Genomic DNA, 17594 nt, shown 5'->3' with positions numbered 1-17594 from the left:
TGTTGGTATGTCAGCCTAGTGCAAAGCACGGCTTATATTCACATTACAGTAACAAAATTATCATCTTGATTTTGAATATCCATTTAAATTTGCCAGTGGACATAAAAAACCATTAAATAGGGCGCAAGTTCCATATCAGGAAAGTCGCCTCCCAAAACATAAAAAGCCTTTAAATTCAACTTTCATTCATATGAACTTAGGTAGAATTCTGAATTCTCAAACGTAAGAAGTATTTTTTCATTAGAATATTTTAAATTCTAATGCAACAATGTTTGTAACGTTCATTTTGATTGGATAACGTCACTTATTTACATGGCATCAATTGACTATTGATGCTATGGGATGTACGCGCAAGACGGCATATGACAGATTTTAAAAACATGTTTTAACGTTGTTTTCTGTCAGTTTCATTAGAATGGAGATAACAATATTGTATTTTAAGCTCTGATGGCATCAATTGGGGATTTGATAGTCACAAATACCCGTTAACTGTCTCCGCTAACGCGTCGCCAGTAAACTTAATTTGCGGCCATCAAATCCACAATTGATGCCATCGGAGCTTAAAATACAATACAGTTATATCCTAAGCATTGATTATCTTCATTCAATGATAAAGAAAAAAACATTTGTATTATGAATCAAACCAAAAAAAGTATGAAGTATTGTAACTTACTTTTTAGATATAGGCTCATCTCCACTTCTGTTTGTGTAATTTACTACAGCATTAAAACTCTGATTAAACCATTGCCAAAATATGATGCCTTGTGGGGACCTGCAATATATCAGATTTACTTCTTAATATCAAGGTTATCCTTGTGGTGAGTAGATGTCACTCTGTCTGTTTAGATGTTCTTTTTTGGTATTTTAATTTTTTTTTTATTGCTTTTGTTATGTAAGTTTTGTGCCCTCGATGATAACAATTTTAAAGATTGTACAATAAATGATAAAAATATTGTCCAATTTTCTCATTATATCAACAAATAGAAAGAAACAATTTGCCAGTGACTTTCTGGTTAGAGAAAATAAGCTCCAATGAACGTGACATTATAGTTGTGTGTTTGCATATCTTACATTTACAATACACCTGTACTTCAGAAGAAATTACATGAATTTTTAATGATTTGAATATCTCTTATGAGATAATATATTTTATGTGAGAACAAGAATGTGTCCAAAGTACACGGATGCCCCACTCGCACTATTATTTTACATGTTCAATGGACCGTGAAATTGGGTAAAAAATCTAATTTGGCATTAAATTAGAAAGATCACACCATAGGGAACATGTGTACTAAGTTTCAAGTTGATTGGACTTCAACTTCATCAAAAACTACCTTGACCAAAAACTTTAACCTGAAACTCACACTTTCATTTTCTATGTTCAGTGGACCGTGAAATTGGGGTCAACAATTTAACTTGACTAAAATAAGAAAGATCATATCATAAGGAACATGTGTACTAAGTTTCAAGTTGATTGGACTTGATCAGCTTCATCAGAAACTACCTTGACCAAAAACTTTAACCTGAAAATCACACTTTCATTTTCTATGTTCAGTGGACAGTGAAATTGGGGTCAAAAGTTTAATTTGGCTGTAAAATTAGAAAGATCATATCATAAGGAACATGTGTACTAAGTTTGAAATTGATCGGACTTCAGCTTCATCAAAAACTACCTTGACTAAAAACTTTAACCTGAAGGGGGACAGACGAACGAACAGACAGACGGACGGACGAACGGACGGACGGACGCACAGACCAGAAAACATAATGCCCCTCTACTATCGTAGGTGGGGCATAAAAAACTAGAAAGCATAAGACCAGTTTCTCTTTTTTTAAATCAATTTAATGCAACAAGTCAGACTTAGCATTCACATAATTGAGAAATAGATAAGTTACATGAATTTTTCATATCTTTTTACCAAAAACAAAATATTGTATATATGGAATTTATTTATGGTTTCTATTCATTACCAAATAAATAAATTTGGTATTTTTACTGTCTTCTGATTGGTTAAAATTATTAGTTTTATTTTCAATGTTGTCAATTTTGATGGCGACACGCCCACTCTGACGTTGTGTATTCATACGCCAACATGTGTGTACATTGTTATTGTTAATATACATAATATAAAAAGTTCGTTGAGCCTTATTTTTGATAGAAATTTATTTATAATGAATGGCAATAATTTATTTTGATTTTATTGAACCATAGAACTAATTTTTGACTCTTCACATTTTACATAATCCGCTTCGCGGATTATTCAATGTGAAGAGTCAAAAATTAGTTTTATGGTTCAATAAATTCAAAATAGATAATAGCCATTCATTAAATATCAATAAAATCCACCAAATCATGTCATCAGCTGTTACCATCTGTGTTATGGACATTTATGAAATTTTATCACTGGTTGTTTCAAAAATTTCACTCATCCCCCAAGAATTTGGGGAAAACTGTCAAATTACATACAAATTCATTCCAACACCAATTCAACATCAATCCTTCTAGGCTTCCTCATAGCCTCCTTATAGGCTTCCTGATTGTCTCATTATAGGCTTCCTCATAGCCTCATAGGCATGATAGCCTCTAGGAATGATAGCCTCATAGGCTTCCTCATAGCCTCATGCATTTATTTTGAACCATCGTTCCAATTGGATTGGTGTGATGTCAAGCCAGGGGTCTATACTTTGCTACTTTCAGTATGCACATAGCTAGGCTCTTGGTTTAGGCATGGAGCAAAAAATTAAATTTTTTAGCTGAGTAGTTTCCCCAAGGGCCAAATTATAATTGTGATGTATATATATAAATAAAAGTTGTAATTAAATTATGATTTATGTTTAATTCAAACATGGATACCAATGGCATTGCTACACAGTATTTCCCAGGAGTTTATTTACAAGATAGGTCATCGCAGGAAAAATTAGGTCGATAATAATGTGAGCAATAAATCCTTAATTTTACATATCATGAGTTCAAATGGTGTGTTCTGAAAGAAATCAGGGGTAATTAAATTATTTAAATTACTATGAATTACTATGAACTCATTATGTGTGACTTTGGGGATTTTGTTCACTGACACATTTATTTGCAAAATTGAAATATAGGGCAGAAAGTTACATTAGGATGGTTTAATTGTCAGGTCAAAGAATTTGCAAAAAGATATGAGGTTGGATGTTTGCTCAGGTGTTAACACACATTTCCGGGAAATTCCCTATTACATAACAGATTACCAAAGAAAAGATACAGTATAAACAACAGACAATTAAAATAAGATTAGAACAGCATCACATCAAACAGAAATAAATTTACCCGAAAAATATTTACAAAGAATCAGAACACAATGCAAACATGGAACAAATGACAATTAAACATATTCAGGATCATTTCTGAGAATTTTGTATAAACACCAGTTAAACCTGTTAACATCAGACACCTGAAAGTAAATACTAGCCAATTTTTTTTACTTTTTGAACATTTAAATTCATGGTTCAAATGTATCCACAAAATCCCAAATAAAAATGAATCCACGTTATCAGTAGTATAAAAATCTAATCTAACTTACTTGTGAAAAGTCATCATACATCCAGTGATGATCATATTCATGGGAACCTGAGCTGACATCCTTCCTGCCCAGAACATTTTCTCCTTTGTATCCGGATGGTAAGCAGAATCATATAAATGTTTTGCCTGCCACAACTGATCAGGTGATACATTGAGTGCACCTAATGTGTCCCCTTTTCTAAAAGTAAATAATACATTGAAAAAGCATGAAATTGTAGCATAACTGTATATGTTTTAGTAAAATATTTGAAAAGAGACTTCATCCATAGTCTATGATCTGCATATTACCATTGAAAAGGATAAGCTTGGTGGCACAATTTTTTATCGGCTTATGTTCCTCAGACTTAAATCTTGTAATACAAATAAATAGACCAAAATAAAAATATTACTACAATGTAGTATGCTAGCACTTCATGTACAAAGTCCTTATCATATTATAGTCTATAGATATATGAGACAATATCTGAAAATGTCTAATTTTTGGTATAGGAAAACTCCAAAAAAAATGTCTTTTGAACCGGTATTTTAATAGCTCAAATCAAAGTACACACATTAAGGATATAGGAACTGTTGTTTGTAATTCAAACAATTGTGAAATAAGGTAATAATTGTAATTTTAAAAATGGTACAAACAAATTCCAGTTCTTTCATGAACTACCAAAGTAAATTTTATAAATTTTCTAATGGGAATAAGAAATAAGTTAAAGATACTATTTGTGGTATATCCTGCAATAGCTTATTAAAAAATGAAATGCCAATTATCTATTTTAGCATTTTCAATACAAAAGGTTAAGAAATATACTAAAATATAGTCTGATATGTCGGTAACATGAAAGAATCATGAGTAACAGGACAAGTAATAGGACAGTGTTGGTAACAGGAAGGATTTTTTTTTTCAAAACAAGTGCTTTAATTATTTCATAGTTTAAGAAAAATACATCATTTCAAATTGGTCACAATTGGAAGATAATAGCAAACAATGTCATTTATCTTTTGAAACTGTATTTGCAAGATGGAAAATCTGCCTAGGTACCCATCCCTAGATTTTCCATCATCTATCATGGAAAACTTCATGGAATTCCATGGAATATTTTTCCATGGAATTCCATGGAGTATTGGAACCTGTTTTCCATGGAAATCCATGGAAAATAAAAAGAGAAAAAAGGAAATAATAATATTTCCATCTGAAACATTTTCCATGGAATTCCATGGAAAGTATTTTCCATGATGTTTTTCCATGGAATTCCATGGAAATATATTACATAGAATTTCTTTTTCCATGGAATTCCATGGAAATATTTCCATCATTTCCATATAAAATGAATTGCTCAAATTAACGTTTTGACAATATACCCTGTTTAACCGTATCTGTAATGATGAAGGTAAAAAAAAAAACTAGGTGCCTTGCTTTTTTCGGTTTTGTTAGGTCTTTTGAGTCTTGCAATGGTCAGTAATAAGCAATAGACTCAACCATCATTTTAACCTTTTTAAATTCAAACTCATTTGATGTATTATAATAAATACAATAAACGAGCAAAAACTTTCAATATAGGTATATGTTTGCACTGCCTTTATATCAAGAAATTAAGGTTATAAATGTCACTTATGTCAACACCAGGCTTCAGTAGATCCATCTTGTAGAACAGCATTAACCATTTTATTGGAGTTTCATTTCTTCCTCATGATACCTAAAAATAATTTAACTGTTATAAATAAAGAGATATTCTTTAAATAATGACATTATTAATAATGATTGACAACTTTAGTCTTTGTCCTAAATAATTATTTTTTTCATAATTATTGTATATAAATGTTTCCATTGGTATTTTCCATATATTTAGAACTTAGTGTTGATCTGCAGTTTGCTGTAAAGATACACTTTTTTTTTCTTTTATTGATCTATTTCTCATTTGGCCACCAATTTCAACGGATCTTAAATTTTATAACCAAATTACTTCATTAGTGGATTATTAGTTATTATAATACACCATATACAGTTTGTCTTGTCTTAATACCCAATCATTATAATTATAAATGAAAATCTTCTATAGGTGTTTTCATGATGTTGTTATGTTGAACTAAAGGAGCTTGCACACACTCAAAATGGTAGAATCTAATTCAGTGTACTTACCAAAAAATATGCTCCTAAATCCAACAGTGAATGCAAGTCATCAGAGAATAAATCTGCACTATTCGATGTCAAGAACTATTTGGAACTATTTAATCTAAGTCCAATATAAATTTTGCATTTTGTTCAGGAGAGAAGACATCTTTGTTTGTTGCCTGCATATCCATTGCAAGTTCAAATTTTCAATGTGTTGAGGGATGTATGAGGAGTTATCTGATTTCTTTTAAAAGAGCCCCAATTGAATACTGTTATTTACGTATATCTTGGATATTTTATATATATTTTAATAAAAGATTATCCATTTATAATGTTTATTTACCATTTTTATGTTTTAAGTAATAATAATTGCACAAAAATGTATAAATCCATGTTCTACCCTACATTTGGCCTCACACTGTATGGTCATATCACTTCCTGTCTTCTACACAAAGACCAATGAAAACCAGATGGCACTTTACATTTCTTTCACTGTCTAATTGATGATAAAGAATTAATGTATGTAATTTGTGTACATTTTTTCCATGACTTTCCATCTCAAAAATATTCTAAGTTAAGATTCTATAATTTTTCCATGTTAAAAATATTCTAAGTCAAGATTCCATCCTCTTTTCCATCTCAAAAATATTCTAAGTCCACTTTCCATCCTCTTTTCCATCTACAAAGTTCTATTAGTCTACTTTCCATTCCATTTTCCATCCAAAAAGTATTTTTTCCATGGAATTCCATGGAAAGTTTTCCATCTTATCATGGAAAATGATGGAATAAGTAACCCATATAAGTTTTCCATCTGAGATGGATTATTTTTCCATGCAATTCCATGGAAAATCATGGAAAAAAACGAAATTTCCATCATTTTCCATCATTTTATCATGGAAAAAGTTGAACTGCATGGAAAATCTAGGGATGGGTAATGAAAAATTCTAAAATATTCTTTTCTGTTACCATCTACTATACTTGAATTGCACAATGTTCTCTGCTGTTATCAAAAGTTAAAAACCTGTTTTTTTTTTTCATTCAATATACTATATATTATGTTGAGATTTATTTAATATGATTTCATAACTTATATTAAATGAAATGGTTGGCATATAGTAGATTGACTTTGTGATTCATCAGTGAAATTATCTTAACATACTTCCTGTTACTGATTATGGCTATGCTGTTACTTTTTATCAGGTAACATGACAGAACGTAACAGAAAGGACTTGCACAGTGCTTTTTGTCCTTTTATTCAAATTGTGTTGAAGTTTACTTCCATCTACATATCAATAAGATACTATAAAAACACATGTACTGTTATAGTGCTGACAACGGAATATTCTCAGAAGGTACACAAAAAGGCTGTAACAGGAGAGAACAACAATATTAAGGGTATTCTTCTCTAAAATCTTTGGGGAGTTGGGATTTTTCAAACTGGTTGCCAATCGCCTATACATGTGGAGTCATACATTCAGGAATTGATGCTCTTCTCATTGCATTACAAAAAGTCAAATCTTGGTCTTTCAAACATTTCCACTGGTGAAAAACCCAGTGGTAACAGGAGGGAGGGGTTGAACATCTATAATACTAAAATTACGAGGTCTAATTTGTCAGCCGACATCGGGAAAAAAACGACAAATCAAAGAATTCAACTCTATATATAACTAATATAGGACAATGGTGTAGATTAAAAATTACACCACTCCAGACCCTTTTGTTTTCCACGTTATTAATATTGCCAATAATTAACAAGTTCCCGGTCTAATCAGATACCGATACCAATAGTATATTCACCTGTTAGCTATTACCTTATCTGTACGTTCCGTATTTGACAGGCGCACCACCAAACGGTGTATTTAGGATTATGCTATATACATGGGTCATAATCAAAGGGCTTACACTACTAAATTCAATCATTGTCAAATTGTTCCCTATTGTAGCTTTATTCAGCAATCAGCAAGACTTTCTAAGATAACTAATATAGGACAATGCTGTTGATTAAAAAATACCCCATTCCTGGATAGCCTGGAATTTTGTTTTCCAAATAATTAATATTTCCAATAATTGATAAGTTCAAGGTCGACGGGTTCAAACAGAAAGATTTGAAAGCAGAGAAAACTGTGTATCTTATAATCGACATGACTTTATCAGATGACAATACCAATTACTAAAATAAGGCTTAGGCATAGTTATATATTTTAATTCAGTCACCGACCCGCGATATCACGGGTGTGTACTTGTTTAAATTATTATATTATTGGAAAGAATATAAGAAAGAATGTTTAAAGGGCAAAAGTTGATGCATTACCGGTATATACTCTAGCTAATACTGAAACTTAAAATTTTCCAAAAAGATGGTTGAATAAAAAAATAATTGCTGGTGAAAGATGGAACATGGAAATTAGACTTTTTCCAATATTGTCTCATATAAGAAGATATGGTATGGGTGACAATGTGACAACTCTTCATCCAAGTCATAATTTGTTTTAAAAAGTTAACCATTATAGGATTAGGTCAAAATAAGGTCTTCAACACAGAGCCTTGGCTCACACCAAACAGCAAGCTATAAAGATAAAAAAGAAGATATGGTATGATTGCCAATGAGACAAGTCTCTAGAAGGAACCAAATGACACAGAAATTGACAACTATAGGTCACTGTACGGCCGTCAACAATGAGCAAAGCCCATACCACATAGTCAGCTATAAAAGGCCCAAAAATGACAATGTAAAACAATTCAAACAAGAAAACAAATGGCCTTATTGATGTTAAAAAAATGCACAAAAGGTCTAGTTGTAATAAAAAAAAATGTTTTCGCATTGAATATATATATGTACATTAAGATTTACTAAAAGTTGTCTTCTTTCCCAACAAACAATGATATATGTACATGAATAAGGGACTATTCTGAAAGAGTGATAGATTAAAATATAAAAATACTTGTACAATACTTAATATTAAAATAATCATATAAAAAAAGGTCAATAAATATGCAACACTAAGAAATGTGTCCTTCCCCCAAATGTGTCCAATTCCCCCAAACGTGTCCACATCAACGTCAAAGAACTGCAAAACATGTTTAGTTGTAAAAAGGCGTCATTTGTATAAATGCCCAAATGTGTCTATTCACCCAAACATGTCCATATCAAGCATTTTCTTTTACTGGAACTATCATTCTTGTGTTTATTATAAATATGTAGGTTATGTGGTTATTGTTTTTTATTATTGTATACTCATTTTACGATCTTTTACTATTTCATTAAAAGATAAAAAAATAAATCACTTTATGCCTTTTTCTCTGAGCATTAAAAGCTTTGTAGCATTCACTTTTTATAATGTGCCATCAGTTGTATTTTGGAAGGCAACATTTTTTTTTAAATTTCAGCAACTTTTATTTTAAACAGTATCTATACCATAACAGAAATTGAAGTAGTTTCTTACTGAGGTCATAAACAAATTAGTTTTTACTCGCATTTCTTCTTTTTAGATTAAAATCCCTACTAGTGTTAATCCCAAATAACCGTAAAAAATTAAAGCCTAGTCTTAAATTCCCGGTATGATAATAGAACCTACATACAGTATATATCGTTAACATGATGTCGTTCAAATACCAAATAAAATATTTTGACACTGGACGTTATGTCTCTTCTTCTTGTGTCTTTAGTGATGCTTGTTACCTAAAATTAATTTTAAAATACCAGAACTGTTAAAAAAAGGGAGGTCAATTCTACTGAAAGCCTGCCGTGCAATATTCTTGAAGTTAATAAGTACACAATAATTTACATAGTAAATGATTAATTTAACTGTACTAAAATTATTTGTATGTTCGCTCTTAATGAGCATGCAATACTTGCAACTGGACAATAAGCAATTTCAGTCAAAAGTTCATGCATATGCTACAGATTAAATTTTCAGTTATGATAATCATTAACAACCTGCATTGAACACACTAATTCTTATAAATGATCATGTAATCAACTGTGTCCCCATCATAGAACTGCCATGAACGTTATTGATGTCATTATGGACATACATGTAAAAAGACGTGAGATATTCTGGAATTTAAAAGTGGACAAATTTGGGCGAATAACAATTATCAGACGCGTTTTGGGGTTATGAAATCGGACACGTTTGGGTAATATTGCATATTATGGATACGTTTCGGTAATATTGCATATTATGGACATGTTTGGGGGAATCGGACACCTTTACATGTAGTTCTATATATATCAAAATTATGTTTTCTATATACCTACCTATATCTTTCTACCACTGCTTTTGCATCCTCTAATTGTTGTGAGGTTGCAAGTATATTAAATGGATTGGTTGTTATAAAAAAATGCCTGGCTCTACCAGTAAATGTTCCTTGATCATACCGAGGTTCCTCTAGGTTTATTCTTTTCTCAGTCTGCATTATTCTGTATAGAGAAACATGAAATTTTAAATTGCTAATACTGTTTCTACAATTCCTAGATTTGTGTATGTTCATGATATTAAACAATGTGATGTCAAAAATTTTACTGTGCTTATCCAATAACCTTTGCCGTTGTGAATTACCTATTGCCAGACCAGTTAAAAAAATTGTCAATACAATTTGTCCATTTAAATTGTACAATAGGTATTGTTAGAGCTATTATCAACAGGTGATTTAACAGGTCTGGACCACTACCTTATATGGAAAAACATAAATTAGCATACTAATTAATGTTCAGGCACATGTTATTGTTTATTTACATGTGACGCAATTTATTTTTACCTAGGTTTTTGACCAATCCACTAAATGAGTAACAATGCATGATGGACTACTACGTGTTTACAATCAACCGAGAACACATGTTATTTACTGAAATACAACACATTTTATGTGCAATGCAGGATTCACAATTTCGCTTAGTTTTTCATTTTGTGTATCCTACATTTATTGTTCTTGTTACAAAGTATTCCTTCTATGCTCAGATTAACGAAGAGTTGTTTCTATGCGAAGAGAAAAGGGTTTGAATTACCCAATATATAGCCAATAATATGTTTGATGATGGCACGGAGATTGCATGTATTCGCCCACCAGACAGCAACGAAACAACAGCCAAAAACACAATTACCCATGAGACAAACTTACAAGTGTAAAGTAAGCCGTCGATAGAAGCCGGTGCTAATATTCACGAGTACAGCAATTTCCGTATAGATAATCAAAGGAAAATGTGTGATCCTTGAATTTTGTGTTCGTAAAAAAGGCGAAGAAATATTTACATACATGGCAGTGTTAACAAAATCTATAAGTATTTATTTTTGTCACATTTCAGAATATTAGACTTCCAAACTGTTCTCTTTGTTTTGAAGGTAGTGAAGTCAGCAACTGTTTTTTCATTTTGTTTTCGTTTTTTAACGGGCTCGGACATTTGTCAAACTGAATAAAATCATTACAGCTGATTTCCTAATGCTTGCAAAGTAAAACTTTGGTTGGCTTGCTTGCTTTGTGTGTATCGTTGTTTATACAAGCTTTGAAAGTAATATTGACATCTTTAAACAATATATATGTAGGACTCAAATCTATGGCGGGTTCCAAATCTATGGCAGATTCCTAATCTATGGTAAATGTGACGTTACAAACGCCAAACAACTCAAATCTATGGCAGATTTTTGTTTCCTCCAAATCTATGGCAGATCTGGGGGAGAGAGTAACAGATAACGTCACAATTGAATAACGCCATATTACATCTTCGCTTCAGCTAACGATGGCGGAACCCATAGATTTGAACACCATTCAAGATGAAATTATTTTCCTGACAAAAATTTGCCGGTGGTTTTAAGGAAAATGTGACCTACTATTCCGAAGAGGGACAAGATGTGCTGTACCGGTCAATGCCCGCGATGAATAAGGGCACCGCTATTTTCAGTATCGCATATTTTTAAAAGGAGTTCTGGTAGTATTCTACGGTCTACGGCTGGCAAAGTTTATAATGTGAAAGATCAAATTACCGGATACAAATTTGATTTAAATCCACATCAAATAAAAAAGATGAATTAACGATATCGCTGAAATAAATATTATTTCAAAATTCAAACTGTATTTTGTTTTTATTTGTTACTTTTTTATTTATTTTTATTTTTATTTATAAAAAGCGGTCTTCTTGTTTGTTAAACGACTTATTAGTTGGTTTAATGAATGGATTAAACAGATACCATGCACAGTTTAAAAAAATGTTTATTTTTTACAGAGCACACCATTTCATCCTGAAGTCTGTATTAAGGTTTATGAATTTACAATTTATGACATTTTTTGGTTGACCATTATGGAATGCTTATTTCACAAATGTTTAAAGACATGTTCCCGTTGTCGTATACTTCCTCTTTCGTAAGACAAGTCATTGGTCGAATATGTACTGCATTGTTTTCTTTTTGCAAAAAAAATGCCATAGATTTGGAAACAATAAAAATCCGCCATAGATTAGGAAACTACAAAACTTGCCATAGATTAGGATTGTAAAAAATCTGCCATAGATTTGGAATGGCATGACGTCACATTTACCATAGATTAGGAATCTGCCATAGATTTGGAACTCACCATGGATTTGAGTCCTACATATATAGGCATAGTTTAACTTATAAAATTGAGAATGGAAATGGGGAATGTGTCAAAGAGACAACAACCCGACCAAATAAAAAACAACAGCAGAGGGTCACCAACAGGTCTTCAATGTAGCGAGAAATTCCCGCACCCGGAGGCGTCCCTCAGCTGGCCCATAAACAAATATATACTAATCCAGTGATAATGAACGCCATACTAATTTCCAAATTGTACACAAGAAACTAAAATTAAAATAATACAAGACTAACAAAGGCCAGAGGCTCCTGACTTGGGACAGGCGCATAAATGCGGCGGGGTTAAACATGTTTGTGAGATCTCAACCCTCCCCCTATACCTCTAACCAATGTAGTAAAGTAAACGCATAACAAAACGCACATTAAAATTCAGTTCAAGAGAAATCCGAGTCTGATGTCAGAAGATGTAACCAAAGAAAATAAACAAAATGACAATAATACATAAATAACAACAGACTACTAGCAGTTAACTGACATGCCAGCTCCAGACTTCAATTCAACTGACTGAAAGATTATGATTTCATCATATGAACATCAGGCACAATCCTTCCCGTTAGGGGTTTAGTATCATACCATCATAACATATATGAAAAGAACATAACCCGTGTCATGCCAACAACTGTTTTTAGAATAAATGTGTTTAGTTCCGATGCAAAGACCTTATCAATGACTCAATATTAACGCCAAAATATGCAATCTTTAATGACTTGACAACAGTATCGTAATTATATCCCTTCTTAATAAGTCTATTCAAAGGTTTTGTAAGTTTCTGAGGTGAATACTGACACCTTTGTGCTTTATAAAGAATATTACCATAAAAAATTGGATGTGAAATACCTGAACGTATTAGAAGTCTGCATGTTGAGCTATATTTACGAATGATGTCTTTATACCGATGATAAAATTTAGTAAATGTTTTGACTAGTTTGTGATATCGAAAACCCTGGTGTAATAATTTTTCAGTAATACATAAATTTCTCTCGTTAAAATCTAAAACAGTGTTACATACACGAGCGAATCGTACAAGTTGAGATATATAAACACCGTAAGATGGTGACAAGGGAACGTCACCATCTAAAAACGGATAATTAACGATAGGAAATGAAAAATCATCCCTTTTATCATAAATTTTAGTATTTAGCTTTCCATTAGTGATATAGATATCAAGATCGAGAAAAGGGCAGTGGTCATTGTTAGTATTAGCTTTATTTAAAGTAAGTTCAACAGGATAAATTTCATTAATATACATACTGAAGTCGTCATTATTGAGAGCCAAAATATCATCCAAATATCTAAAAGTATTATTAAATTTGTTTATCAGATGTTGTTTCGATGGGTCTTTGCTTATTTTTGTCATAAATTGTAACTCATAACAATACAAAAACAGGTCCGCAATAAGTGGTGCACAGTTAGTCCCCATTGGAATTCCGATAATCTGACGATATACGGAATCCCCAAAGCGAACAAAAATGTTATCTAGTAAAAATTCAAGGGCATATATAGTATCAAAGCATGTCCAATTAACATAGTTTTTTTGTTTATTGCTACTAAAAAATGACCTAAAAGAGTTTGAACATATATATTCACATTCTGATTTTTTGAATGCCCATTTAATTAGGTGTGTGAATTTTTTCTTAATGAGAATGTGAGGCAATGTGGTATACAGGGTAGAAAAATCAAAACTTTGAACAGATTCAAAATCACCAATATAAGCATGCAATTTATCAAGTACTTCCAACGAGTTCTTGACACTCCAAAAGTAATTTATTCCACTATTTTCGAAGGCCTTATTTGAACAATTTATTATCAGGTTTTTAATTGTACCAAGTGTGCTGGTAAGAAGAATAGACAATTTAGTAGTTGAACAATGGCTTGAAGACGAAATAAATCTATATTTGTAAGGGGTTTTGTGTAGCTTCGGAAGCCAATACATAGTTGGGACTTTCATTGTATTTGGCTCTGCTTGTAAAGCAGTGGCTAAAAGTTTATGTTTGTTACAGATTTCGTTTTCTGAAAATAGAGTCAGTTGGAATGTTGGTGAATTGGTGATTTCCTTTTTCAGAACCTCAATGTAAAATTTACGTTAAACAATAATAATATTATTAGCAGCTTTATCTGCCGGGACAAAAACAAATTACTTGGCTAGTTCTTTTAGTTTATGTTTGATACGAGAAATAGGTTTATTGTGGTTATTGTTTATAGTAAAATGTTCTTTAAAATGTTGAATACGTATATCAACTATCTTCATTACTGAATTAAAAAAAGAGTCCAAAGATTTTTTGTCAGCTTTTTCCCGTTTTATCCATTTTATACAGTAAGTATGGAGTGAGTCGTAGATGATATTACAACACTCATTCCAATTAATAATTGACGGGGGGGGCGATATTTAGGTCCTTTACTGAGGAATGATTTTAACTCTCGGTCTTGAACGATGTTAAGATCTCCTGTTATAACATGGGAAATGGGTCCATAAATATATTCGGAATTACTGCAATTACACGAATTAGGTGTATTTTCACTGATATTAACATCTTTACACAATTGACTATAATTAAACACAAATTTCCGGGTAGATTTCTTGTAAATATAACAAATAAGAGGTAGCTCAGTATTGTCAAAATATCCAGGAATTTGTTCTTTAACAGAATGGTCGTTAAATATACCGGCAATATTTACAAAATCAAAGCCTTTATTGACATACTTAATTTTAATAAAATGTTTTTTATGATCTTCAGGGCGATCAATTTTGGGAAATAATTTAGAATAACAATATGCCATAATAATTTGAACAATTTCATACTTAGGACTGCTATATGAAATTGTGTTGCAATCCTCCAAAATTTTATTTAACTTATTAACCGGTAACGAACAGAGTTTTGTTAACAGATAATGTCTGCCGTTGTTTTTTGAAATAGAAATTAGGTCCGAAATATTGGTATGATTGGCCCGAAATTTTCTTTGATTGCGATTTGTTCTACGACCGTGAGAACGTTTTTTACGAACAGTTTTAGAAACTATATCCAAAATGTTAACGGAATTGGTTCTAGATATATTACCAATTCCCATGATATTATCATTTAGACCGAGAGGGTAAACTGTCTGTAATTTTTTAATCCAATTTAATTCAATTATATTCCGTGATCTTACAAACTTTGAATGCGATTCACTAGGCTGCTTATTTACTACTTCTAAAGGTTGAACTGCTAAATATTTAAAAGGATGGTTGTGCTTCTTAAGGTGTTGGTAAATGATACTTTTGAATTTATTGGGTCTTTTAAAACGATACAGATGTTCTTGAGTGCGTTTAGATAAATATCGTCCAGTTTCTCCTACGTACTGAATACCACAGACCGGTTTGTTTCATGTGAGTAAATAAATTATATTGTATATTTTATATTTGAATTAAATTGGTTGTTATCCTAATATGATTGTACAATATACAAACAAAGCAAGCAAGCTAACCAAAGTTTTGCTCTACATGCATTAGGAAATAAAATGTAATAATGTTATGCCATTTGTACATTTTTTTATATGTATGTGTGACGAGGTGGAAACTTTGATATGTTTTGTGAAAATTGCAGCGTTGGATCTAATATAAAAAAGAAGATGTGGTATGATTGCCAAAGGGACAACACTCCACAAGAGACCAAAATGACACAGAAATTAACATTTTTGTCAGCCAAATTTTTCTTTTAAACTGATGACGTGAGAAGGAAATACGTCAAGGATTCGAGTTCATTTGCAAAATATCTAACACAAGGTTTGCGATAAAGGTCATTTATTCAGAAACCATAAAAACATAATACAACTGAATATTATGAACAATTATGTAATAAACCAAAACTGAATAAATGACAATAATTTGCAAAGGTGGGAAATAAATACCGCCACCCTTAATAACTAACTTACAAAATGTATAAGCAAACAAATATTGTACAATAAAAGATTGAAATCATCAGCATATGAAATTCAAAATTTTTGATTTAAAAAATAATACCTATGATTATAAATCTGTTAAAGAATCAAAGCTGTAGGTGGGTGGGAAATTAAAAATCTTCACTTTTCTTGAGAAAACTAAAATGGCGTCCGCTAGCATTCAGTGAAATTGCGAGAATGCTGGCTTAAACACATGTGAAGAGATAACATGTCCCTAATCCTCAATGGTCAATTAAATATCATTAAACAATCATTTAGTAATTAATCTTGACCCTGATCTAGAGATGACCCCACTGATCTTTGCCTGTAATCAAAAATTTAGACAACCCCATGCAAATTTACAGTTTCATATTACTCTTGATAAGAATAATTTCCTGACAAAAATGTTTTTATGTACCATAAAATGATTTTATAGGTCACCATATGTAAAACAATGCAAACAAGAAAACTAACGGCCTTCATTATATAAAAAAATGAACGAAAAACAAACATGTAACACATAAACAAACGACAGCCACTGAAATACAGGCAGCTGGCTCCTATATATACAAACCTTTATACGTTTTTATTTATTAGATAGATTTCTTCTCCTTTTATATATTATATTGGATCGGTTTTGTTTTTTTTATTTTTTTTTTATTGTTTTACACAAGTAATTTTTGGGTCATTTATAGTGTACATTTCAGCATTTAACCTATGACTGCTTACTTTACAAAGCATGTTTAAGAATAAAAATAATAGGTAATATGGCACCCGCTGTGATCCAGAGGCTTTAAGTATTTGAGATATTTCACATATGTCAACATGACAGCAGCCGAACGATAAAAAACCTCTGAGGTATATTTTGTGATAAAATTAGCAACAAACAGACTTTATGGATGGATGAAGCCATACAAAATGTATTATTTAGCTATATACCCTATCCGCTCAGTGGCAGATCCAAGGAGGGAGGGGGTTGGACCCCCTTTTTTGAACGATCAATGCATTTGAATGGGGACATGTAGTTGGAACCCCCACCTTCCCCCCCCCCTTTTGTCCTGGGTTAGGACCCCCAGGAGCCATATCTCTTGTACATAAAAGACACCCTTGTAGATTTCAAAAAGAGCAGGCTAAAGCCTCGACAAGGCAGCACTCGCACCTGCAAAGTGGAAAGGGATTAATATAAGTTGCAAAACTTGCTTCCCAATCCACTACAAATAAATATGTTTAAACTAAACATATATAAATCATCTTGATCTGAGGCAATATTATTTATACATGGTATTAGGTGCATGGAATAAAACTTTAGGATTAAGATGTTTGAGGGTCTGGATGGGTTTTACATATCTATGTTTAAAATAATTGATAACTTTTTACACATTGTGACTTTTATGTAGAGCTGTCTCATTGGCAC

At 31.8% G+C, this 17594-nt stretch overlaps 1 protein-coding gene across 2 annotated transcripts in view; it reads right to left on the bottom strand.

Annotated features, from left to right (window-relative positions):
- Positions 1-17594, bottom strand: part of LOC143072508 (sideroflexin-1-like) — a 54826-nt gene that overhangs the window by 22079 nt on the left and 15153 nt on the right. For both annotated transcript variants that reach the window (XM_076247454.1, XM_076247453.1), the window contains 3 exons: positions 9922-10083; positions 3561-3737; positions 674-772 (listed from right to left, as the gene is read on the bottom strand). In XM_076247454.1, the coding sequence (XP_076103569.1) occupies positions 674-772; positions 3561-3737; positions 9922-10079 (434 nt within the window). In that variant the 5' untranslated portion in view covers positions 10080-10083. The remainder of the gene's footprint in view (positions 1-673; positions 773-3560; positions 3738-9921; positions 10084-17594) is intronic.

The sequence above is a fragment of the Mytilus galloprovincialis genome, chromosome 4 (genome assembly GCF_965363235.1).
Source record: "Mytilus galloprovincialis chromosome 4, xbMytGall1.hap1.1, whole genome shotgun sequence".
Taxonomy (NCBI): Eukaryota; Metazoa; Mollusca; class Bivalvia; order Mytilida; family Mytilidae; genus Mytilus; species Mytilus galloprovincialis.
The sequence above is the reverse complement of the archived record's forward strand: the minus strand, read 5'-3'. Positions and strand labels throughout refer to the sequence as shown.